We start from the raw sequence: 26,864 nt of genomic DNA on the forward strand, positions 1-26,864 counted from the left end.
AGTTGTTTGTTTTTCCTTGCGTGGCAGCTCGCAGAATATGCAGCCTAAAGTATCAAGAATATACAAAAAGGGAATCTGGGTGAAGTCACATTATATCAACACGGTGAGTGAGCTGTGACAGCTTGTGAATACCGTTAGGTGGCGTTATAGTCGCAAGGTGCCGTTTTCTCCATTAAACAGTGAAGGTTCAGATGGTCAAAATTAAGTCAAGTGGAGCATCGGGACATAAACGCCAAATTGATCACGTCCCCCGAACCATGCTGCAAAAGTGCTCATACAAACAGATGAGTTTAGCATCTACTTCTTTGCGCAAAATTCTTTGATTTTAAACAATAAAAAGGGCAGATTGCTGAATTATTTTGCTTTCAGAACATGACATATTTATTGTGTTAACTTGAAAGTACTCTGTGTATCTTTCTCTGGAGTATGACATTATAAGCTGAGAAAGAATCGAGAAATCTTACGTGTGTGTGTGCGTGTGTGTGTGTGTGTGTGTGTGTGTGTGTGTGTGTGTGTAGGGGGTATCCAGCAGTATGAGAGTTTGAGCGCAGACTGTTTCTTGTTCTTGCTGACCCTCCCAACAGACAGTGGCCTGTCTGATCCCCTCCTCTCTTTGCCTATCGAACATCCTCCGAAAAAAAGACTTCTTTCTGTGGTTTTGAAGGAGGAGGAAAAGAGGAGAAAAAAGGTGAAAGAAAAGAATACCTGACGTGTTTGCCTCAGCTACCAGCAGCAGACGGAGTCCCTCTAAACCTACAGCTACCTACCTACCACCGGCCGGGGGACTGCCTGCATCCGATAAGGGATCTAGTCGACAAAATCAAGTGTGGAGGGAGGGGGTGTGGAGAAAAGAAGTCAAATTGGAGAGAGGGAAAAGGGAGAAGAAACACCGAGGGAGGGAAAAAGGTCAGGGACACGGGGGGGTTTATCGCATTGCCAGAAATAAGGAGAGAGTCTACACCAACGGTTTGGCAGACGAAACCAAGGAGACGAACTGAAATAAACCAGCAACCCCTTCGACCCAACACTGACTTTTTTTCGCAAGGACTACTGTGGATTTTTAAAACCATTTTCGTCTTCTTCCAGAAATAGTTTTTTGCACTTTGGTGAAGTCCAGGTGAATTTTGGACCGTGCGTAATTTGGAGAGTTTATTGCCACACTGCGTCAAGATGCGCGTCTGTCCGCTGCTGGTCTTGCTCTGTCTGCTGTGCGCTGGACGCGCTCAGAAGTTCTCCGCTCTCACGGTAGGAAGAGACACATAACTCACAGAAAACGTCTCATTCATATATAAGTGTCATATAAAGTTTTAAAGTGAAGGATATGCTGGCGCAGTCCACGCGTAATATTTGAGGAAAGGGGCACAGTCTGGCAAATTCATTTTTTTACGTCAGTAATATAGCTCTGAAAAATAAATATTTTTAAAGTCAGTAAGTTAACAAGCGTGTCTTTCATCATTCTGCATGTCTTAATTATGAGTGTATACTCTAATAAACCAGAAACATTTAAATTGAAAATTATTTTTAAAAAATACATTTTAACAACATTTTGGCCCTTGCTGACTTATACTTATTTAAGATGATCTCTCTCCAAAAAGATAGAATTTTTACTGATTGAATATGTTTCATATGTGGCAGAACTTCAGGTTGATTTAAGATTGATTTTAAAACGTAACAGATAACCATGTAGAGGTTTGCATTGGGAAAAGAGGTCTCTGTGTCCTCTGTAAGTTGTGTGAACTCCATGTCCCTGTGTTTCAGTGTGTGTGAGATGGCAGAGCTGCTGGCTCTCCCCTGAGGATCTGTCTGGTCTGTTAGCAGCACCACTGCAGTTTGCTTCTAACACCTTTACCTACCTGCCACTGTCATGTCTTGCCTCTCTGTCCTGTTCACTCTTGTTGTGCCATGCAGCAGCTCTGTGAAGGCGACTCTGCCAGTGTCGGCAGGTCTGCTGCACTGAAGCACATGGCATTGTTTACACTAGGACGTCCTATCCACTGACCTTAAACTGCATCTTTAAATGAGAGTTTCATGGCCACAATCAAGTGCAGGTACAGTGCTAAAGGAGGAATAATAGAGAGCGGAATGTGCACTGTCAGAGGCTTCACCCATTGATTTAGAGGTTGATGTGACAGCCGCCTCCCCCAGTACCGTTATTTATGGTGCGGGTGAGGATGCCTTAATATCCAATTGGAAACAAATGGCCATGAGTCGTTAACCTGCAGGTGAGGGGTCGAAGAGCCTTTCTCCCTGACGGCACTATGGAGTTGTGGAATGTGGGAGGAAGTGTTGAGCAGATGCTCCCCCAGAATTTTCACCATAATACACGTATTAACACACACAGGGTATGTGAGTTTTTGTTGAGATGTCAAAGGTAGTTAAATTTACCTGGCAGTTGATGTAAAGGTTACACAGCTACAACTGTGTTTGGATGTGACACAGCATCCATTTTGCTCTGGATCATGAGAAACTTCTCTATTTCATTGCATGTTTCAGGGGTAACTGTGTCATACCAATCCACTGTGGCTCATTAGAAAGTCTATATTGGAACAGCACATGGAGCACCGGATTTGTCCTTTGACAGAACTGTGAGTGATTCACGGCTTATTGTATGAACGACACAGGAGAGATTATTGTTGGTTTCAAGAAAATGTTTCCCTGTGATATTTTGCGCATATTTGAGGTCGAACAGGCAGTTAAATATACGGGATATTTGCCCAGGTTATTCATGAGGCAGACTTTTTCCATGGTTTATGGAAGTATGAAATAGTGTGTGAAAAGATGAGGGCACAAAGAACATTGGCTGCCTCTTTGTCAAACCTGGAGAAACCAATTTTAGTATGACATATGGGCTCCTTTGACCCCTATGCTTTCATAAAATTGTGCACCTGCTCAGAGAGATTTTTTTTTGTCACTTGACTATCAGTGGCCTTTCACACCACCCCTCTTTCTTCTTAACATCTTTCACAGCAATTAAATGCCTTTTCCTTTGATTGAGTTAGTAGCCTGGTTAAAGGCTGTCACTTTCTTCCCTTTCCACCATGCTGGAAACTAATGATCCCCTTTGCATCCTCGCGTCCACGGAGGAAACTCACGCCAAGGCCATTTAACACGTTTGCCACGGCTCTCAGCTGGGGTCCACATTGACCCTGCGGGGCCGTGGTGTGAGGGGCCTCTCGGGGCGCTGGAAGCGGGGGCCCCCAAGCCCAGAGGGCCCTTATCAGCCTACAATGTGCTCTCTGCTGGGGGCTCGCCTCCTCCATACTCCATTCAATCCCACAATGCCGCAGAACCAGGGGGAGGTAATAGGATTGGATTTGTATGCTGGTTGGTCTAGGAAAAAAAAAGTTTCCCTTGCACTCCGCCAGTCTCACCCTCTCTCGCCTGTCTCTTGTCCCTTTGCCAACTTCTTGTATTATTTGAGCAGATGCAAAAAGCATCATCCAAGAGAGATCACACAAAGAAAAAAAATGGAATCATGAAAGGATAAAGAGCAATATAAAGAGAAAGGAAAACAGACAGTGAGAGCCAGCTGTCTGGGAGCAGACAAGAAAAGGACTTAAGCAATAAATGGACTTGAGTCACAATATGTGTTCTGTCTTGTACGAGTCTCCTTTTATGATAAATCGGGGTGGAAGCTTGTGCTGCATGTAGCTGAGGCGGAGGCCATCCATCACTCTCCAACATGTTGCCGTGCATGATGATGGTGCCGGCGTGGAGAGGCTGGAATGAGACATCAGGGGAATGTCAGGGCTCTGCTTCAGCCTCGCCCATCCATCACCACAGGCCAAACACACACAGATCTGCAGCAGACAGCTAACTACCATTAGGAGTACACAGGAGGAAGAGGTCCTCAACACGCCATCCGTCTCTGATGCTTCTTCCTCTCGCTGGCTTTCACATCTTATTTGTTCTCGTCCTTCAGTGTCGCCAACTGTGACTTTGAAATAAACACTTGGATGTGTGATAGTCTATTTGGGTGGTTGATTTCATGGGTGGCTGATTTCATGGCTAGCTGTGTTTTTCCACGCTGTGCTCTTGGAGCTTTATCGTAAACTTGCGGGCACTTGGCGCTCTGCTGTGTGCTGTATACAGCGGACATCTAGCAGGGTGCTGGGCCGCTGAATGACTCAGTTTGGGTTGTCAGTCTGCTGGCTTGGGGCTGATAATGCTGGTGTAGTGTGAGCGCAGGGGTGGCCAGCATGAGCCGCGGCAAGGCTGGCGGTCCACCACCAAGCATGGCACTCAGACACTATCAGAGCAGTTACTGGCGTTGGAAGGTTGTGGTCGTTGCGAAAACCGTCCTCAGAGCAGCCCGTCACGCCTGCTGGACTTTATGTGAAGGGGCGAGCTGTGAGAGACAGAGTGGAGGGTGAGAGAAGGTCACCGCTGCAGAGGGATGTCCTAACTGGTGTGGGAGGATGAGGGGAGAGCGAGGGAGGATACCGACGGGAGACTGTCAGTTAGATGCAATGATGCAAACACTCCAAGAAACTCAGAGACACTAACAAGGAGGGGCAGGGAAATGTTAGAGCCCCAGTATATAGAAAAATGGGCAAAGAGATGAGCAGCTCTAGAAAAAGAACTAGAGTATCCCACTCAAGTACTATTGTTGTGTAAATATTATATATTAACCATTTATATCAAAGTATAACCGTTCTTCTAAAGATGCTGTTAATTTACTATAGAAAGTGGCAGAAAACTTAAAATGGCAAATCCTCCCAATTGTGTCAAAATAGCATAAATGTCAACCAGTGGTACCCAACCTTTCTGGCTTGTGACCTCACAAAGTGAAGCCATGCCTACCTGTGACCCATCATTACAGATAATGGGCTCAATGTGGACATAAAAGATATTTTACTCGTCAGTTCACATAAAAAATGACTTTCTGAAGTGCTCTGGTGGCCTGAAGCCCCAGACACATCAAGCCGACATCAAATAACTAGCAGCAACTAAAGTTGACTGTTCATCCACTCACATTGAGTCTAAGCTAAAAAGTTGAACATAAAAACACCATAAAGACTACAAATGACGTCCAACACAGGTTCTGCACCTGTGTGACAGAAAAGAAAACTCTCCATAACAGCTGATGGTGGTCATCTGTAACTGTCATTCAAAAATAGAAACTGGAAGACTGACAGGACCCTAGTTAGCCAGTAAACACATGAAACACAATCCAATGTTGAAAGAACAAAGCATATTTACTGTTTACAGTTAACAATATCTCAAACCTCCAGGAAACTTTTCGGAAAAAGAGCTCAATCAAGCCCCCAGGAAGTGCGCCATGCATTGATTCCAAATGTACATAGTGGCCAAAAGTGGAATTACACCATTTGAGTCGGTCATGTGATGCACACTGGCCCAGAGAGACTTTTCCCCATTTGCTAACATGGAGAAAGAGACGTCTGTAAATCAGTAAAAAAAAAAATTGTGAGCATCGATACCCCAGTGAAACATCCTCTATCCCTATCTAGACGTAAACCGTCCCTTTCGATAACATTTTGAAAGTCTAAAAGAGCCACAAGATTACATTTTTTTAGACCGCCATTCAAACCAGCAAGGTGCTAATCCGGAAGTTGGTCGCTCCGCCAGCGGGAGTTAACCGCTCGGCCGTACTCGGCCGCGCTCGGCAGCATTTGGCTGCTGTTAATCTCTACTACACATGCTCTATGGGCCAGTAGATCCGGGTATTTTACACATTTCTAAACCCGGAAAAAGAAGTGAACGAGGCCCCGCCCCCAGGACTGTATCCAGATTTATAATAGCTAATGAGCTCAATGGCTTAAGAAAAACAATCTTACCTTATAAAACAAGTTTGTTTCAATCACATTCCCTCTTAACTTTAGCCCTTTGTTCATTTTACCTACTTTTGATTCAACAAGCTGAACTGGCTTTAAAAAAGCAGACGAGGGCCGACAATACAGGACTTACTGCATTGACTGGGGCGACAGATGCTCACTGACAGTCCAACATTATGCCAGGGCCTTAAGGGTTAAAGCATTAGCCTTGAACTGTAGTGTCCCACAGTTCAAATCAGGCCTTTGTTGCATGTCATTCCCACCTCTCTCACCCCCATTTCCTGTCATCTCGCTTCTGTTGCTATTGATTCGAGGCATGAAAATGCTCCATAACAACAACATTTTCCTCCTTTTCTATTCTTTTATCACCTTATGACCTTTTTAGGGGTCCCAAATGCCAAAAGGGTCCCAATACAAATATGTAGAGTACATTGTTAGTCTTGCCTTGCCCAAAATAAATACAGCACTTTATTAGTTTCCGTCAACCACTGGAAATAGACAGCATTCATATTCTGTTATTCCCAAAGGCGGAAGAGGGATTACTCTGCACATTTCTGTCTAGAAAGATGAAGGATGAGTATTGAGACTTGGACTGCTCTTATGAAGCAAACAGCTCTTCAGTGTCAAGATACTTTTTGTTTCTCTTCTCATGACAACACATCATTTTTTAAATAGACTGTGAAGAAGGGGCTTATAAAATATTTGGTTTTTGAAAAATTTCATTCAAACCCAAAGACTCATCTTCCCTCCCTCGCGGCTTCTCTTCCGATGTGTTTGAACGGGCCTCTCCTCTCTGATCCCCCCGGGAAGATTTATGAGCAAGGCTGACAGAGTGGGCTGTATCCCCCCTCCTCTATGGCCCAGGGCGACGCTGCCTTCCCTGCCAACCCTCTTCCAGGTGCATGCAGCCCTGCAGCCCTGCTCAGCTGAATGCAGGGGGGCTGCCACTGAACCTCACCTCTCACTTCATTTGTAAGATGTCAGACATAACAATTTTTTTTATTAGTGATCATCCCGCCTTCTTCATGGATGTGCAATTTTCCTTTTTGCTCTTTCTCTTGCCTTTCTTTTGATAACTCATAGCAGATTTTTATGGCTTACCTTTACTTGAGGGCTTTGATTCTTTTCTTTATGCCTCAGATTGATAAGTGTGATTATGTGTGAGTGAAAAGGGGAAAGTTACTGCATTTGAATAGTTAAAAGAAAAGGCATTGAGACAGATTTTGGCTATTCGTGCATCCACTAAGAACTGAACAAAAAAAGAGTAACACTGAATGAAGAGTCAGTGTTTCATATGTGCAAATATTTTCATTATAAGACAACAAAACAAGTTCAGAGAGCTATTTATCTTTGGATATGACTGACTAAAAACAGCACCTGCATAGGCATGGATCCAGTTTTTTTTCTCCCACTCAACCCAAGTCATTATTCCACCGAACTAAATGAATCACGCAAACTTCATGAAAACCCAACACTCGAACTGTAGCCGCACAAAGCTCCCTGACATCTAGTTTATTCAGCCACTTGATCATTCACTGTCTTTCCATTCATAGTAGCAGTCACAGCTTGTTGCCACCCCCCTCACCATCGCCGCCGCCCCATTGTGCGGCCTGGCGAGGGGGTTTCATACCACGGTGGCAGATACAATGGTGGCATTGACACAGGTGATCCGATGCGTTCAGCCAGGAGTCTCCGGCCTTGTTTCTCTTTTCATGGCTGAGTAAAACATCCTCAGGAGCGATTCCAGGTGAATACCTGTGCAGGTGTTGGCACAGACAAAGAAAAAAAGGAAGCGTCAGTCAAATCTTCTGGAGCCTTTTAGACAAAGACAAAGCATGGCTGCACCCTAACAGGCTTGTAGTGACACTGTCTCATATTTGTGTCTGTCTGTTGCATTATTTATCAGGGCTTTCCAGTGTATCCATGAAAGGATGCTGCTTCTGTAGCTCCTGATAACAGTTTGTATGGCTTTGGACACCTGTTCTGCAAATGACTTTCTGGTTTAGGTTTAGTTTTTATAGAGTACTTTTGCCACAACAGAAGCTCCAACTCTAAGTCTTCATAAATCTCTCCACCCACACTTGGTGTTGTGGAAATTTAAATGTTTTGGTGCGGAGCTCATTGATTCTCCAAAAAAAAGGCTCATTAAGCAAATGTTTTCTCTGCTTATCTCCTGTCTTCTCACTCCTGCAGTTCCTGCGGGTGGATCAGGATAAGGAGTGCAACATGGAATGCAGCGGAGCTCCTCGCAAGCCCCTGTGCGCCTCCGACGGGAGGACCTTCACATCTCGCTGCGAGTTTCTCCGAGCTAAGTGCCGCGACCCCCAGCTGGAGGTCATCCGAGGGCCATGCAAAGGTCAGGTCATGAGTCACGCTTCAGCGCCGCCTGGCACTCTCGAATGCGCAGAGAGGGTCACAGTGGAAACTTGTGGGTTAAATTCATTTCAGCATAATTGATTCTTTGAGTGCTGGGAGGACGAGTGGGGTTGACACAGTGAGAGTGGGTGGGTGTGGGGGGGTGTTTGCTGCACCACAGCTGGTTTCATAATTTCACACCATTTGAACTGATAACAAATGTACGTTAAAATGTAAAAACATTTTTAGTGGACGTTAATTTTGTTTACTTAAAGGGATACTTTGCCAATTTTCAACCAGCTTTGTATCAAAACAATGTGGATAATATGTGTAGATGAACTGTGATAAAATTCCCTTCATCTAACCAGTGCCTAGATATGCCCCCCCCAAAGAACTGAACAGTGAAACACGATAAAGCAGATCAAATATAAACCATGATTCTGTTTAAGTGTTGCCTATTTCTCACCTCACACAACATTTATAGAAACATGTTTTAGCTCACCATTTAACTGTGATACGGGATCATTTCTTGCCATCTGGCCGCCATTGTTACACAAGTACAAGTTAGCATTACGTCACCCACCAGCTGGAGCATTTATTGGTCAGGTGCTGCGCAGTGCATTCTGGTAGTTGTAGGTTTTCCACCTCTTGAGCAAAAGTTTCTTTTTTCTCCATTTTCCCTGGTCATGTAGCACCAATTTCAAGTCTTTGCATCTTTCTACTGCACAGTCTAGTTTTATTAAAAGGTTGTCTTTCCAACAGTGAAATACTTCCTGAAGGTTTTCGTGCTTTGCTACAATGGCGCTACTTATATAAATTGGCTTTAGCTCTTTGAAATGATTATGCAGAGACGAGAGCATTTGAATGAAATATCTTGACAAGAATTAATGGTCGCATTTTCATCATACTAGATGTAAAGCTGTATGTATGTGACCGATGGAGGACTGGAGATGAAAAGCAAAAGGGGAAGGAGAGCCATTGAGGTCAGGCAGCTCACAGACTCCCTCATTGTTAGTCGTTGTTGGAAGGAAGCACCCATACACCCCAATGTTGCAGCGCCGAACCCTCTCACCCCGCCCCGCTCACTAACTCTATACTGCTAGTTCATCGCTCTACAGCCTGAGGACAATGCCCCATTCTTACGCATTACAATATTAGATCACTAATGCAGGGAGCGTGAGCAAAAGGGTTTGCTTAAAAAGAAGTCTCATATGATGGAAAAGCATTCCACGATTTTATGCCCGTCCTGGGTCTCTATGGCAACGTCTCTAAGCAGACATCTGGATGTGGCGGACAGCACCGGCACACAGAATAGAGGATTCCAGCTAGGAAGCTGAAAGGGACGAGAGTCCATGAAAGTCGTATTGTATGCGTCAATAACATTGGGTCTATACGAGTTCGGACCCCCCTCTGCTCCTGGACGGCCGGGGTGAAAGACACAGCAGCAGCAGCCGAGTCAGCAGCCGAAGTAAACCAGAGGGCCAGTCTGGCCTAAAAGCACAGAGATGGGACTGTGTTTAAGGATGGTGAGACTGGCACCACATTTGTTTTCTATCACTGCGCTCAGATGATTCAAGTGTCATGTCATTTTTTCCAGTCAGCTTTTTGGTCGGAGCCCCCTGGAGAAGGACGATGGTTTCGGGTTTTTCCACTGAAGCTAACTTTAGAGATCCTAAACTTGCCGTTTTCCCTCCATCCAGAACATCCAGCATCTTGCCCCCTCTTCTCGCCAGTGACAGTGACACACACACACACACACACACACACACACACACACAGACACAGACACAGACACAGACACACACACACACACACACACACACACACACACACACACAAACTAGACTAAAGAGAAAACAGTGCACATTCCCCTGCATGTGTCTAATGGACTATCTACTGAAAGCCAAGCCAACAACAGTCAGCCTTCTGACCAAACTGGTGAACGTTTTTAAACTTAGCATGAGTCATTGTTTTAATGTGATTTGAACCTGCCAGCCAGTCGGGCACTGCACGGCAGCTCATGTGTTGAACCAAGTTACCATCAAACCCATCGCTGCCCAACATTTCCTGAGAGTTTGCACAGCTGGTGCTGTTGGCCAGGTGAGATGAAGCAGCTGTGGAATGACAGGATGAGCCACAGCTCTGACAGAGAGATGTGAAAAGGCTTGGGGTGCACATAGGTGAAAAGTTGCTGACCCACATTTATATCGACGAAAAATTTCAAGGACATCTGGGGCTAAACTGAGGAGACGGTCGAGGTTTAAGAGAGTGAGACAGACTCAGAGACATTAAGGAAGGGTCAGGTTTTCCCCGTGCATCAGCCCTTTTCTTGGGTGACTGGAATGTTCTACAGGAGCAGCACGAGCTGCCTCGCTCAGTAATGGCTTTACCACCAGGCACTGTGCAGGCTTGTCTGACTTGCTCCTAATAGGACCGGGGGTGTTGGTTCTATTCCCAGCCACACAAGTATCTGCCGCTTCCGAAATGTCTTGAATTGTTTCCCCATCGTCTCTCCGCTGCAGTTTTTTTTCTTTCAGTCTTCATCATCTGTGAGATTCAACATCTTCTGCTGACTTTTTAAGAATGTTGGTTTCATAGCTGTGCAGCATAAGAAAATAGTTGAGCTGTGGGTTGAATTGTGGGTCTCTGTGATGTGTAGTGATTCTGGTGATTTGTGGTGCTCCTCAGATACATCCAGATGTGTAGCAGAGAAGAAGTACACAGAGCAGCAGGCCAAGAAGCTCTTCCCGCAGGTCTTTGTGCCTGTATGCAACCCTGATGGCACATATTCAGAGGTAACAAAAAACATATATGATACTTGTTTTGGATATGAGGCAGGGCTCTAGACAATGGAGACCCCAAGAGAAAGAGCAACTCTTTTGCATCCCTTTTTTGCAAGAAATGCTCCTTTCTCCTGCATAAATGTAATTGTTACCACTGTTTTAAAACTGTTCCTTCACATTTCATTGTTAGAGATTTCCGGTTTACCTTGTGCTGATTTTGTGTTTACATGCTGTTTTGATTACAGGTTCAGTGCCACAGCTATACTGGATACTGCTGGTGTGTCACGCCCAATGGCCGACCCATCAGCGGCTCAGCAGTGGCCAATAAAAAACCTCGCTGCCAAGGTGGGTAAAACCCCAGCAATGTGTATTAAAATCAGGATTCCCTGAAAAAGTTAGGATATTAGACAAAAGTTTTTCCGGCTTGTAAATAGCCTGGAATCAAGAGAATGAAAAGTTAAAGTTATGACAAAGAATTTAGTGGTAAAAATGTGTGGAAACCCTGTATCATGTATCGAGTTGTTCATACTCTATTTGCAGAACAAGTAAAGGCATGTGATTTTGTAAAAATCCCGAAGTATGACATAAAAAAAATAAAAATAGAACGGCTGATTTGCATCAGAATGCGGTTTCAATAATTTTGTGAAGCAATCGAATTCAAAACAGCAAGAAAAAATGACATTCTACACTTGTGAGGGGTGTAATCTTTAGTCCTGTGGGAAAGTGGTCAATGACTGGACTGACGGCCACAAGGTTTGAGGGCCACCCGAGGACTAAGCGTTGCTCAAGGCTCGAGGCTGCGTGTGTAAATAAGCCGAGTAGAAAATCCCTGCTGCAGAGTTGAGCAACAAAGTTAAACTGTAAGGAATGTAAGTGTTCTCGGAGGATGGCGTCTGCCAAACAATCGAATAACCAATGCCACATGTCGTCCCTGTGCGTCTCCGTGGGCTGCCTCGGAAGTCACTGCTGTCTCAATAGTGAGAAAACTACAGTAGTAGCAGCAGTAGCAGGAGTTGTTGTATTGTTACTGCCAGCTGCTTAGTCATAACTGTGTTTATGAAGTCTAAAAATGTCATAAAATACAGCTCCATTGTCATGCAGTGTGTAAGTGGTTGGGGCCGCGTCAAGTAAATAGAGTTTTCCACTGTGGATCACTCGATACTTCAGTCTGATGGCTGTTCATTCAAAGATTCAAGCCAAAATCTTGAAGTATGCTAAATATTTTTTGCTTTATTATTAAGGACAGCATGAAAAACGTGCACACTGGGGAATTTTTTTATGATTTTAAACATTTTGCTTTTCAGGTTCAAAACAAGAAAGAGCGACTACAAGAGAGCCAGGTAAAGCAGGTGAGACTTTAATTCAGGAAAAATAAAGTCTCAGAGGCGCATTGATTCCTTTATGTGTGCATGCGTGCTTTGTGTTTGTTCATGTGTGTACCTATCTAAGCATGCATGTACATGTGAGTGTGAATTCATTTGTTTCTCTGTCTGTTTGCCTGCATCTGTGTCGGAGATGTGCAGGGTGGGTCGCCTGTTACGGCTTGCCTTCCTAATATTTTGTCAATTTGAGAGAGTGCAAGCAGCCTGGAGGCTGATATAAAAGCAGTCTGTTACTGAGTAACAAGTCTGAGGAGAAAGGCTGTGGTGAGCTTTAATGCACACACACCGCCAGCAGCTACAGCGCCTTTAACCGTCTGCTGTCCTTTACCAAGCAGCCAGACGGCCGGGGAGCAGCCAGAATGAAGGAAAATTGAGTTCTTCTTCCTCTCTAACCCAATCTCACTTGGTCTTTTTCAGCAAAAGTGACATAAGATACAAGGAAATGTTCACACTTTATCTCCACCCTTCTTTCACTCTGTCTCTCACCAACATCTACCCTCTTCCAGATATAGAACCACTATGTTTCCCTCCGGCTCCACTCCAGATACTGTATATCTTGCTCTCATCTTGTAAGAGATGATTTGTTTAACTGATGTGATTTGAAGGCTCTCGAAGACAAAGTGTAATTTGGGTTGATTCTGATCGATTCCTTATGTGACTGTCTGTGTGTGCTAGTGTGTACGAGTGTGTGAGAGGGAGAAAGTGCATCCACTTGTGTTTGTCACATGGGTTATTCCTGTCAGTGTGACATTTACATCTGCGCCTCTCTCTCTGTAAACAGTCTTGGGTATAGTGTCTGTCTAAACCCGGCCAACTCATTACACATAGATCAAGTGGGAATGCAAAATTTGGGAGAGGAGGAGGGATGGTGGGAGAAGGAAAGAGGGAGGAAAGGAGGTGGAAGAGAGGGGGGTTGTGGTTCAATCTGAACTGGTTGGATAAACAGGGTGGTGAAAGGCAGAATAAACTGTAGATTTGTGGTGTGCCAGCGCTGAAAATAGCAGTGATTGCATCAATATTTTGATTCAGCAGAAGTCCATTGGTACCTCAGCAATCCACAGCAGCCATTGCTGCACTTTTCTTATCAGAATACTGGTAATGTTAAACATCAAATGCTTTACCATAAACCCGTTTCTGGTGCTTGACAAATTCATTCATATGCTGGAATCATATGCAGCTGACGACGGACAAACAGCAGTTAAACTAATGCCGTACGACCACAAATAGCGCGGGGGTTTCCTGGCAGATGCTAAAAGAGGTGTTACAGTCATGTAAAAGGCCACAAAGTAAAGATCGGTCATTAGTGGTTTATCGTAAATCCGAATCATAAATACACTTTTTGAAATGGCATTTCCATTCGTTAAGTGAGCAGAGTAATAACATGCCTGCCTCAGTCAGTCACACTGACTGTATGTATTTTTAACCACCAAGCATGCTTGAGAAGATGAATGGCTGGAACAACATGCTTGCATTAAATGTAAAATCCTGATTTTGCAATGGAGAACTCATTGTTAAAGAAAAGACGTTTAAGCTTAATCCGTGTTTGTGGAGCCACCCGTCAGAGATGCCCTGACTCATGCATTAACAGAGCTTTACTGTGAGCCGGGTGAGTGACCCACACTGAGGTTAACCACACCTACGGCCGTGGTTTTTATCCTAAGCAGCTCAAGACCTCCATCCCCGTCTCCCTCCTACCACAAATCAAACAAACAGAGTCCAAACAAACACTGAGCTGGATTCTCCCACTGTTAATTGGTTTGTCTCAGACTTGGCTACTGCATTCTTCACCTCTTGTGCCTCTCCAACCTTTACACAGCTCTCATAACTCAAACGCAGGCAATGGAAGGATGGAGAAGAACGTCAGGGACAACTGTGCCTCATCTCCTCCCCATTCATTTTAACTGACCTCAATCTGTCCTCCATAGCATAATGACGTCCTCTGTTGCATGAAGTGAAACGATGGGAATATATGACCACTATACATCTGATTTTCCTCCTCTCCTCTTTAACTGGAAGACAACTCTTTTAACTTTTAACACACACACACACACACACACACACACACACACACACACACACACACACACACCTCTCTCTCTTTCTCATTCTCCTCACCTCCATCCTACTTAGCCGGGCAACGTGCAAATCTCACTAACATAGTTAAGTGTTCTCTAGCTTACTCTCGTAATTGTAGTCTCCTTGCAAATATTCTCCATTCTAAATGCAGATGAGACTGGCCTAGTGGTGGATCCACAGCCTGCTGGCGATGAAGAAGGTGAGCTCTTATTCATCAGACTGTGAGTAAAAAAAAAAAAAACTTTTATACTGAGTCTGTGTTTACTGACATAACACCGAATGACTCAAAAACATCCTTAAAAGGGAAAAGGAGCCTGCAATATGAGGCAGTCACAGCACCAAAAAAAGATAATTTGGAAAAATGTGAAAAATGGTAATTTGGAAAAATGTGAAAGTGAAACATTTTTGAATTTGTTAAAATTTATAAGATTTATAAGATTCAAAGTGAATGTGAAGGAAAATAAAAAGGGCAATTCCAGCATGTGTTGGGTTTTTGTCCTTAAACCCTCATAAATTGCAGCTCATACCAGATTAAGTAAACCATCAACAATGCGCTAAATTGTTCACTAGAGGACGGTTGTGTTTCATTGCTTAAGAATTTCACCTTTCATTTGAAGAAGATTTCTTCTTCAGAACATTTACTCAAGTACTGTAATTAAGTACAGTTTCAAGGTACTTTACTTTAGGTGTTCCTTTTTTAGGTAATTTATAGGCCACTTTTACTCTATTACATTTTGGAGCCAAATATTGTACTTTTACTCCACTAAATTACCTGACAGCTCTAGTTATTGGTATCTTTCCGTGGATGAAAAATACCGAACCTCATATTAGTATTGAATACGTATTAGTTCACGTTCGACCACCTGCTACACTAAAAAAGCTACATATAATACAATAATATAGTTTATGGTAATTCAAACCGCTAAAATGGGTAAATCTGCATCATGAACACTTTGACTTTTTGGTACTTTTTGGTAACTTTTAGGAAAATAACTTTTTGTCATATTAGATGAAACTGTCACTATGTACCATAGACTGTATATAAAGATGGACCACGGGTCTCCTCTTAACCCCACTTTGCAAAAATTAAGCCAAAATATCCCGTATACGGCTGCTGCCATCTTGTACTGGTGACATCATCTGGAGCCAAAGTCTGCACAACAGTGATCTCCGCTGTATTGAGTTCCCGCCCATATACCAATAGTGAGCAGCACCACTGATTGCGAGCACAGTGATTGGCACAAACATCTGTCAATCATGACCTCAGTTCCCCTTTTATTACATTTACTAGTTACTATATACATATATAATTATATATTTCTAGTTATAACCGAAATTGTCAGAAAAATTTATAAAATTTTATAAAAACATTTTTACAGACATCAGGGTGATAAAACCTATCCTGACAGAAACCATCTATGGGAAAAATGTATTTGATGTGTCTATACTGCAGGTATCTTGAAAATAAAACATTTTTTGGCTTCACTTTTGGAAAGGTGTTACATCATCCATCTTTATATACAGTCTATGCTACATACACACAGTATGACATGAGACAGATCAGTCTGTGAGACAAACTCATTCTCCTAGGCCAAGGAGTCTTGCAGCTGTCAGTCATGTCAGTCACCTTGTGAACTGCGGTCAAACTGTAAACTCACGTAATGCCATTTGAAAACATTTGAAAGGGCTGTGACATATGATTGTTTCACAGATTATCTGTCTTATTAACTTCCATGTGGATATGGTGACAGTTACAGTGAATATGATAAAAAGTTATTTTTTATAAAAGTTACCAACCATAGCTTTAAACTCCAAATGGCAGAGAAAACGGCTTCCAACATTTCTGTTTAAATAAAGATATTCTATCACTGCGAATAGGAGGCAATCACATTTTGCAGTCACATTTTAGCACTTTTATCGGCCTTTTAAATTGTAAAAGAAGTAGTGTTTTATGATTTCACATTAATGTGATCATTTGATAGGACAGTGGGAGACTCATACTTTACGTACCTCTCTCTTCACTGCTATATTTGTGGTCACAGCTGTCATATACAATTTACTGTCGGCCTCCACTCCAGCAGTTTGAGATACGATAACCTTGATGTGCATTTTACAGTCTGTGAGTTTTGGAACCACCAGGTTTGGCTCCGATGATATACGAGTGTGTTTTCTATTGAATCTAATAAAGCTGTCTCGGTGATTTCTTTCAGACATCATTTCCCAGTACCCCACTCTGTGGACGGAGCAGGTTCGCAGTCGACAGAACAATAGAACCAGAGCACCATGTGAGTTTCAAAGACCACTTTTTCTTTAATGACAGTGATCGGGTGTTTGCAAACCTCAACTGAAAGCACGCTCAGTGTTTTTTCCTACTTGTGTGAGCAATCGCGGTTTGAGGCTGTTCCTGTCTTTTAAGGACAGATGGTGGGTTGTGAAACCAATACAGCTTGGTGTTGGAGTGCGTCAGGCTTTGAGGATCTGCTTCTCTGTGGTTCCTCGTGTTGCAGCCTATCTGTAATTATCAGCACATGGCACAAACACAGGATCTCCTATTCTTCTGGCTGGTCTGCTCTGGTCTCCTCTTACACACATGCATGTTTATCTTATTGTGCAGATCAGTTGCTTCTTTGCTCTTTGGGGAAAATAAGTCGCTTTCTGCATAAAACAATGCTATTTTGAGGCCCGCCTAGAGATGAGAACCCTGTGTGCATGTGTGCATCTGTGTGAATCCCATTATCATAATTTACAGCCAATAAAAAAAGCCTGAGAAATGCAGCATTGATGGTTTTGATTACCATGTGCTCTTTGGGGTATTGGGGTGAAAAAAAAAAAACACCCGCCCCAACAAAGAAAGCCCATACGGAGGAACTGGAGCGAAGAGAGTCGGTTGAGAAAGCGGGGAGGCATTTCATTTGGTCTCTTTTGTGTGGGTAAAGATCTCTAATGAAAATAAACAAAGAAAAGGGATATCCATAATCCCGCAGTAGCTTCCGAGCCTGGAGGCAAGCAGCGAAGAGAGGGAGAGACCGGCGATGAAAGCCCTCATGGCCAGAAGAGCTCTACTTTCATCCTTGAGTCTAATGCGCAAAATCTCTGTTGGAGAGCGGCACGACAGAGACGGAGGCTGCTGCACAGAAACAAGTCTGATTAGATCCTGCTGAGGCTCTACAAAACCCCGCCTCTCTCCCATCAAGGCTGCTGCATCCTCTGTACATACGGATAAAAGAAAGGATCATGAAGCATTTTTTTCTGGAATTTTGAACATGTAAACATATAGATTCCTGGTTCTTTACAGTACCCTGCTTCAGCGCGTCAGTGTTTGTGAAGGCCCGACTGACCACCGCTCTGCTTTTGTCTTGTCTGTGTCTTTCTCTGTCACACACATCCACAGAGGGCAGATGAGTGTCCAAATATTTACTTAACTTGGGGCGTAGGGAGCCGTACTTAGTCATTAGCCTGTTAATGTTCGTAAACAGTGCCACGGGGGGCTGATATAGCAGTCTACACACACTGTCTCTGGGCACTCAGCCTCCACCCTTCTGTCTTCTCCAGCGATTCATCCTCCTCCTCTTCAGGGATGTCTTAGCAGGAGTGTGATGAGCGAGCTTTTCATGCATTTGGCTTTTAAATAGAATTTAATTCAAACATACTGTATGTTGTATAATTCTAAAAATCTGTTAGCCAGATGTGATAAGGAGATCTTCACTTTAAACAAACGCTCTTCTTCAAGCTGAGTGTGTGTGTGTCTAGACCACCTAGGTGATCTCTACCAGCGGTGTGTGTCCACTGACACCTCCGCTGATTCCACAATGACCTCTGACCCGGTGGTGTAATGTAACAAAGTATTTTTACCTACGTTTTTGGGGAGTATCTCTACTTTACTAGAGTTTCTATGTTTCTGTTAACTTTCACTTTAACTCCAATAAATTTCCTACATAAAATGGATACTTGTACCCATTAAAGAATGGGAGGAAAGCAAAAGCTGGAATTTTTCCTTTAATCCTTTGAAACCTGGAACGACATCAGTTTTTTTGTGCTACATTAAGACGTCTCCTTTTGATCCTGAGCAAATCGATTCAATGTCTTTTAAAACATTTCTAAAACGACAGTGAGCACCTTGGCAAGAGATTTTCCACAAATTGCAAGAAATTAGGAAAAGGTGATAAGAAAATGACCTGAAAATTAAGTTTTACATAAGACAGAGGGAAATTATTAGATGTTCTAGTAATAAAAACAAAATATTGAAAAATGTCCAGACAAATTTTTTTTATCATTCTAACTATTATTGACAATTTTATCTATTTATTTATTTATTATTTTATTTATTTAAACTTTTTTTCACGCTAAATTTCTGGTAATATTTGTGTACCTCGTAACTTGTTTAAAGCGTTTTTGAAAGAATTCAGACCAATTTGCTCAGGTTTCAAAGGGTTAAATCCTTTAAGTTGTGAAAAAAGTTGTTTTTCTCAAAGTGTAATGTACTCTCCATTTTTAACGTGGTGTATGTCGCGAATAAATTCTCAAAATTCTCACTGCTCACTTTTTTAACAGCATTTACTTGTACCTCTACTTTCAATACTTAGAACATTTGATATCATAAAACTACTTTTGATACTCAAGTACAGTTATTATCTGATACTAATAGGTGACTTTTACTTCTACTGCACTAATTTTCTGGAGAGATATGTGTACTTTTACTTAAGTATGGCTTTCAGGTATGTAAACCGCCACTGCTCTGACCCCTCTTCCCAGCCTCCTCATGTGACCAGGAGCAGCAGTCTGCCCAAGAAGAAGCCAGGCAGCATAAGAACGACGCCGTATTTGTCCCAGACTGCGCCCAAGGAGGACTCTACAAACCTGTCCAATGCCACCCTTCGACCGGCTACTGCTGGTGTGTCCTTGTGGACACCGGACGGCCTATACCAGGGACCTCCACCAGGTGAGACATACCTCATCAACGGTACTTTCACCCTAATTTACAAAAATTGGACTTTATTGCTTGGTTCTTTGTGATAAACAAACCAAACAGTTGCTACACAAAGCAGGTAAGTGATGATTAGCCACCCTAACACAGCGGAGAGGACAGTTGATAGAGAGGCTTTCCTACTGGATGACCCAGCTTCATGCACTTTGTTGGTAAAAGTCTTGGGCACCTTAATATTCTAGAAGAAAGCATTGTTTTCCTGCAGGTCTGCACTCAGACAACAAAAAAGAATCTGCACATAAGTCTGACACAGACAGACATCTCCTTTGCTGATAAGACAGAGTGACTCAGTGGTCTGCTGAGTGGCAGGTCACAGGTCAGTCAGGCTGGCAGAGTGGGGCACTGGTACACTTGTATTGAGCAGCTAGGCTGGGTATCAGATTAACAAGGCTTCAGGCAGAGTGCCAGACAGCACATTAGCACACATATGGAAGCGTGGATTTTCCCCTTCTCTCTCCTCGTCCCTGGCCAGCTTTTGGCCCAGTCGCGCAGCAGCAATCGGGGCTCCGCCGGCTCGCCAAGGGAGGCTGTGAAAGCTTCCTTGTGTCCCACGCTCCCTGTCTGTCTCTCTCCCTCTATCTCTCTTTCTCACCCTTCCTCCCCCCTCTCTGTCCTCATACCAGCCCCAAATCCTTCCCCTCTTTTTGGATGAGATTCACAGCCTCTGGTTTGCCACAAAACAATTATTTGAATCCCTGAGATTTAACTGTATGCGGGTAATTGGAAAACATGGGATTCCTCTCTGATTTTACAATGAGGATAATTTTACTGTCATAAACATTCCCCTTCATCTGTTTCACTATGAATGACATGGCATTTTCTCATATGGCGTATTCTCTGTCACAGGTATGAACAGCCAAAGTGCGATGGTAATGCCAGGGCCCACCCGACTAAACCTAAGGACCATTACAGAAGCAGGCATCTGCAAGGTAGGTCTCTAAAGACGGGACTCTGTTTTTCCTCTCTGTTCAGACCACATGGAGAAGTTCTTCAGCAGTCGGCCTCCAACTGCTGCCGTGCTTCCAAGGTTGTGATAACAATGTGAGTGTGTGTGTGTGTGTGTGTGTGTGTGTGTGTGTGTGTGTTTGTTGACATCATTAGCACTGTTGGTCAAGGAAATGCTTGATAAAGAGTTGAGGATTGCCAGATACCGCCCCTCACTGGTCAATAAGCAAAGAGACAGAGACGGATCAGGGGGAGGATTAATCTTCAACTGACATGGGAGATGGAGGATAGTGGAATGATAGCACGGAGGAGAAACAGCAGGCAGGAGAGGTAGAGAAAACAGATAATAGGATGCCAGAGACAGGTAGTGATAGAAAAACTGACAACAGCGGAGATAACTAAACTGAGTGTGGGAGAAGAGTTTGGGGGTGGTGGTTATGGGATGGGCTTTGGTACAGGTGAGCTTGTGTTAGCTGTGTTATGTGCATGGGTGGGTTATGAGACAATGGGCCCCTGGGCATAGATATGCAAAATGACCCATCAACCCAGCCCATAAATCTAACCTAACCTTAACCATAGTCGAATCAGATCGACAAAATGGTCTGGGAAGGCAATATGGAGTGTGAGATCATCTCATGTCATTCTGGAGCCAATTACAAACTATGTATTTTGTCATTTAATATGGAGGGCTTGTTTTTGTAATATTAATCTAGACGTTAAAAGTTTTAGTGCTCGTTAAAGGAAATTACAGTTTTAGAAGATTAGCTTTTTGCAGTTATCTAATATAATTTTAACATGGGAAAAATGTATGTTTTCCAGACTTTTAAAAAATGTCCACTTGATTTTGCTGAGACGTTGTAATCCCTCATAAATATCATTGCCAGTGATGTTCATTTTGCCTTCAGATTTCCGTGAAGTTTACGTCCAGACAAAACAGTTTGAAAGCCTGCAGATGCAATCACCATTTACAACAGGGGTAAACCACTCCAAAACCAATATCAATTCCTGCAAAATGTGTTTTTAAGCTTCATGGCCAAAAGCATAGTTAACTGCTAAAAAGGGTTTAATAAAGTATTAATGTTAATAAAACAAACAAAGAGTGTAGTAATGGTCTGGCAATAATATAAGCTAATAAGACTCAATGACTGAATTTGTGATGCTATTTCAAACAATGGTAGAAATGTGTGGGGCTTTAATTAGCATTCTTAAGTAGACAATAAAAAAGTTTCTAATAAGTGCTTGTAAAGGTCTTATAATCGAATAATGACCACTTATATAGTCTTATTAATATAATGATGATAATAAGCACCATATAAGAACATATTACCTCTTAACAAAGCCTTATTACAAAAACCTTAATATAAAGTGGTGTGGTTTTCATTCATTCATTCATCACATTTATAAATACTAGATGAGTCTTACATGACTTGTCCTCTTCATGAGATTGATGATAGGCAAAGTAAAGCTACAGCTTTCAGGTGCTGCATACAACCAAATCACAGTTTAAAGCTGAATGCTGCTTGGCAAATTTTATGTTTTCTGGTGGTTTGGTAAACATGTTAATAATCCTCCAGCAAATGAACAGAGCTGCCACTGTTCCCGTCCCATCCACAACTGTTTATGTAACAGTGTGCCAGGCCAGAGCTGTGCTCTCTGCTCGCAGGTGCTGCATTTAGCAGCAGAGCAGCGCTCTGTCTCTGATTCGACATCCAGGACTCTTGTACAGTGTGTATTAAACAGTCAGATAGACAGTAACAGATGAATGCTTCTTAGAGCAACAAATGTTACTCATCCTTCCCTTCCAGTGGCACTGCTGGTGTACATTATTGCTAAGATATTGAGCAGAAATAATTACAGTTTATAAAGGCAAAAAGTGTGAAGTGGCGATGAGGTGGAAAACAGCCACAACTATCCCAAGAGAAAGACCTCAAGCCCAACTAAACACCTCCTGAAAACACTGTGGTAGGACAGAAAACAATATAGTTATTCAGCCATGCAATCGACAAACACAGACGCTCACATGAGTACACAGACTTCATTCTATATGTGTCAAAAGACCCTGCACCGTATCAGCCAGGTCTGCCATTATAAAATGCACAGAGACACAGTCAAAAAACACAGCATCTTGTTTTCTTTATGAGCAATTGCGTCAACGGCTGTAAACCATGTTACTGTACGAAGCAGGGATAATTATAAATGTTGCCTTCACATTGCTGCAGCCCATTTGCTGTTGAAGCGCTGGTGTTGAGAGGTTTATGGGGCGAGATGCGAGAAAGGAGAACTTTGCCCTGAAAGGGGCAGGAGAGGAAAGCGGAGTATTTGGCTAGCTCTCTCCCCAGAGCGGGATCATGGGATAGCATTGGGGCAGCCGTTGGGAGCTGCAGCTGTGAGTGCTGACAGGGCTCAGCCCCATGTGGCTCCACAGAAAAACACTGTTTCTTATTGACAGTAGCACACGGGCAAACACATTTAAACATGCACTTACTGGCCAACTTTTCACAGGCATATGAATAGTGATGCATATCTTTGCTTTTCAGCAAGAAAAAAATTAATCATTTGAAGCTTTTTCAACTTGATTCCATCCTGCATCTGTCAAACTCGGGCATTACATAATTATAATCATCATGAAATAAGACAGCGGTCGTTTACTGCTGCAGCCATGAAGTGAACGGAAAATGTCCAGACTCAATTTCCTCTGAATGACAGCAGGAACATTTGTGACCTGCCCCTCAGCTAACTGGTGTCCAGACAGACAGAAGCTGATCTGTCCCGCCCCCACAAGAAAAAATCCTCTGCTGCCAAGAGGAACGGACTGGAGCCTTACCTGATGGCTTCCCATTTGAATGAACTGCAGACAAGCTCAGATTCCTGCAGCATTACGGGGAGGACGTGCGCTCTCCATGAAAAACACTAAACCTTAAACAAGTCCAACTGCATCCCACAAATCTCTCTTCAGCCAGAAGCAAGATAAAAACACTTTGCCTTGTGAGGGTGCAATTGTACAACTGTCTAGACTAATTTACCACAAGAGGCTCCTCAAGGCACCAGTTTGGCCATTAACAGGTGGGTCAGATATTTTACTGGGCTAGGGCCAAGGAGAGCCTACTAAAACTTAAGTGCAAGTCTGTTCAGCATGTAACTGTGGAACAGTTTGGACATGTGAATGTTTCAACCCTCGCTGCGGCGCAGGCTGCCGAAGCCCTGTGCTACTTGGGAAAGGTGGAGTGGAGGCTGGGTGCTGGGTGTTTACGTCGGTGCTGGTCGCCACCTGTTAGAGAGGAGCGAAGCATGCTATTATCTCCAACAGAGGAGAATCTGGCCCCGCAGGCCTGGGCCATAAAAAGAGTAGCACACTGTGGAGAATTTCGTCTTCTCCACAGGCAGAATAGCAGAGGGAAGCCGGACTGTGAGAAAGCAGGGGAGAGCCGGGAGAGGAATCCAGGAATCTCTCAGGCCTGCGTAGCCTTCAGCTCTTCCAGAACAACCTTGGCCTCCTCACTCTTAAAACTATATGGCCAAACAGACAATTACTATCATTAGGGTCATTCCACCCCAGTTGTCCCTCATTTTATTTTTTTCCTGTCACTCTCTATGTAATAATGCTCCTCTGTAGGTTTACTAGGGTACCTAATGATAGATTTTACCCCATAGGTTTATGGGCTAATCATATCAATCTCTTCTCTGGTTGACATTTCAAATCGTAAAGATCAGGTGTTGATTGTGTCTTTGGATGCATACCTTTTAAATCAGACACCTTTCAGATTAAATCCAAAGTAACGGCATGTCTGTCAGGACTGTATTTGATGTCACAGGTGAGTCTCAGGTGCTGTATGGAGTCTGTTGTCTATACATACAATATTCATTGACATCTTCTGTGCTCCAGCTGTCAAAACCCACTCAGAGGCCTCCAGGATGATTGGCAGGTACCCTCTTCCTCCTCCAGATGAGGGGAGGTCTGACACTTTATGAGAGGGAGTAAAAGACAACTGCGAGAGTCATGTTTGAGTTTATTTTCCTCCTCTGCCGTCTTTATGTGCTGTTCGCGTTAAAACTACGCTGCCTGTTACATGACGTCCCTCCCCAAACATTTATTAGGCCACCTATGACGGCAGCATTCCTCATCGTTGTAATACTGTTGACTGGGGGATAATTTTTTCTGCGCTCGCTGACATATGCGTACACTTACTTCCATATGAGCAGCATAATACATGCTCACACACACTCATCCAGGTATCTGTGGTTTGTTTTCTAGGCTGTCCTGGGGCAAAGAAAACAGAGTTCCTGACAAGTGTTCTTGACGCACTGTCAACAGACATGGTGCACGCCGTCACAGATCCTGCATCAGCCGGAAGGTATGACATTCAGAAGTGGATTTGCTAATCTTGCGATTATTGATGAGCATCAGAGGGTTCAGTCACTGTCACTATAGCAGATTTTGGTCGGATTCATAGCAATCTATTGAACTCCAGTGACATTTGATATTTTGACATTTGACTAAGGTGCCATTATTAGCTGATGAACTGATAAACTGACATCTGTCATTTAGGATGGCTGAGCCAGACCCCAACCACACCCTGGAAGAGCGGGTGGTCCACTGGTACTTCAGTCAGCTGGACAAAAACTCCAGTGGTGACATTGGAAAGAAGGAGATCAAGCCTTTCAAACGCTTCCTGCGCAAGAAATCCAAGCCAAAGAAGTGTGTGAAGAAGTTTGTGGAGTACTGCGACATCAGCAACGACAAGGCGCTGTCTCTGCAGGAGCTGATGGGTTGCCTCGGGGTGACCAAAGAAGAGGGTGAGCTTAACGACACAACATTATGTAAAAATTTGGTCTCCTGCACCGAACCGGTGTTCTGACTGGCATATTGACGGATGAAATATAAAGGTCACGGCAGTCAGATGATTAATTAAGAATCAAATCATGATTTTTAACAATTGACTGTTGTATAACCTCATCATCCAAACCCCAAACATCAATCACAGCTTAGCAACAGTATCTACAACATAGTTATACAATATAACTAATGCAATCTGCGTACAACAGTTGTCACTTTAAGCTGTCAGAATTGGATAATTGGTTGCAGAATCGAAACAGGAAATCTGCTCGTCTACATATGGTTGAAATCAAGGACCCATTGTTTGACAAAGTGCTGAGAATTCTGCCACTGATATTACTGCGACTCCTAAACAGTGCTAGATTGGATAGCATAAGTGGGGACAGTGCGATTGAAGGGTCAACTGTACTTTGGGGAGGGAAGACGCTTAAACTGACAGTGAACAGTAGTCCTCATGATATGGCTGTTAAGGTTTCTATCACTTTTTGTCTTACAGGGGCCAAACCAGGAGAGGGTTTATCTTCCAGTAAACTAGTAAGTAATCCTCTCCTCGCAAAGTAGTTTATTAAATAGCTGTAATGGCGGGTTTAGACTACACAATATTCTTGTCAGTTACAATGAAGGAGATCTGGTGTATCTAGCAGATATCTGGGCAAATGCTCGCTCTTCCGTGTGCCGGTCATTCCAGCTAATTTATGTAAACAGATATCTGCATATGAATCCAGATACTTTTTTTAAAAGGCTAATATAAAGCTAAAGGGTCATTAGACGGTCAACCAGTGTGTTCCACCTCTCCACATGGACTTATTACCTGCAGCTAAAATGTGATCAATACTACCAGGGCTACAAACAGAAAACATAACACTTCCAATACCAAAATTTTATCAGTTGTCTACAAATTCTGCATACATATACAAATATCTGTTTGGGATATCGTGAGATATAGAGGTTAGGGGATTATAGTTTCATAAAGTCTTGCCGGGATTTAGCTTCATGTTGGTCCCTGACCAGTCAAAACTGGCTATCTTTTACAACGTGCGTGATGTCTTTGGTGGGTGGGTCCTAGGATCTGATATACAGTCAGGGATATACAGTCATGAAAAAGTTGTCAGACTAAGTGCAAAAACACAAGAGCATGGGTCAAACTAATATAACTTTAATTTTCATTCCTCAGAATCCCTCGAAGAAACAAGGCTAAGCCAGCGTCTGAGATTTCCCCTCCCGCATGGAGATTCTGCCCTCACCAATCGGCAATAATGGAAACCATAGTATTTGCACTTTGTACTTTAAAAAAAATGTAAATTCACTTTGTAGAAATAAGGTATTTAAACAGACTGCTGAATCTGTGAATGATGTAGTTAGCTTTTTATGTCCTGACAAGCAAAAATTACTTAACACATACAATGTATGTGTCCTTTGTGTGTCTAAAAAGTATACTTTTCAGAGTTGTACAAGTTTTCATGTCTGATGTTGCATTTTGTGCCCCTTCTCCTCCAGTGTACTTTTCTCCTCTTGTTAATGATGGTAAAGCAGATATATGGATAGTTTGCTGCAATAACCTAGACCATGTCATCTCTCATGTACTGACCTATAGCATCTCTCTTTGTGCTTTGTACAGCAGTTTGCAAGAATGTTTTGAACATACATCATAAAAACGTCCTACATGTTCACATGTATTCATGTTTATTAGAAATAAAGAACTCTTTTATA

General features: G+C 43.1%; 1 protein-coding gene across 3 annotated transcripts; it reads left to right on the forward strand.

Annotated features, from left to right (window-relative positions):
• Positions 1-557: 557 nt before the first annotated feature.
• smoc2 (SPARC related modular calcium binding 2) lies at positions 558-26,864 on the forward strand. 3 transcript variants are annotated; one of them, XM_042502712.1, is made up of 13 exons: positions 558-1,245; positions 7,989-8,151; positions 10,839-10,945; positions 11,179-11,278; positions 12,238-12,282; positions 14,543-14,590; positions 16,602-16,676; positions 19,144-19,330; positions 20,222-20,304; positions 24,573-24,672; positions 24,867-25,114; positions 25,651-25,688; positions 26,329-26,864. In XM_042502712.1, the coding sequence occupies exons 1-13, from the start codon at positions 1,171-1,173 to the stop codon at positions 26,350-26,352; spliced, it is 1,293 nt and encodes a 430-aa protein (XP_042358646.1). In that variant the 5' UTR covers positions 558-1,170; the 3' UTR covers positions 26,353-26,864. The 3 variants fall into 3 exon arrangements, with proteins under 3 accessions (XP_042358646.1, XP_042358644.1, XP_042358645.1); XM_042502710.1 differs by lacking the exon at positions 25,651-25,688; XM_042502711.1 differs by lacking the exon at positions 25,651-25,688 and having other exon boundaries at positions 12,238-12,273.

The sequence above is a fragment of the Plectropomus leopardus genome, chromosome 15 (genome assembly GCF_008729295.1).
Source record: "Plectropomus leopardus isolate mb chromosome 15, YSFRI_Pleo_2.0, whole genome shotgun sequence".
NCBI lineage: Eukaryota > Metazoa > Chordata > Actinopteri > Perciformes > Serranidae > Plectropomus > Plectropomus leopardus.

Coding starts and splice junctions, on each gene's coding strand:
- smoc2 (XM_042502710.1), top strand. CDS start 1,171: ATGCGCGTCTGTCCGCTGCTGGTCTTGCTCTGTCTGCTGTGCGCTGGA. Junction 10,946..11,178: donor CTGATGGCACATATTCAGAG/GTAACAAAAAAC, acceptor TTTTGATTACAG/GTTCAGTGCCACAGCTATAC. Junction 20,305..24,572: donor CAGAAGCAGGCATCTGCAAG/GTAGGTCTCTAA, acceptor TTTGTTTTCTAG/GCTGTCCTGGGGCAAAGAAA.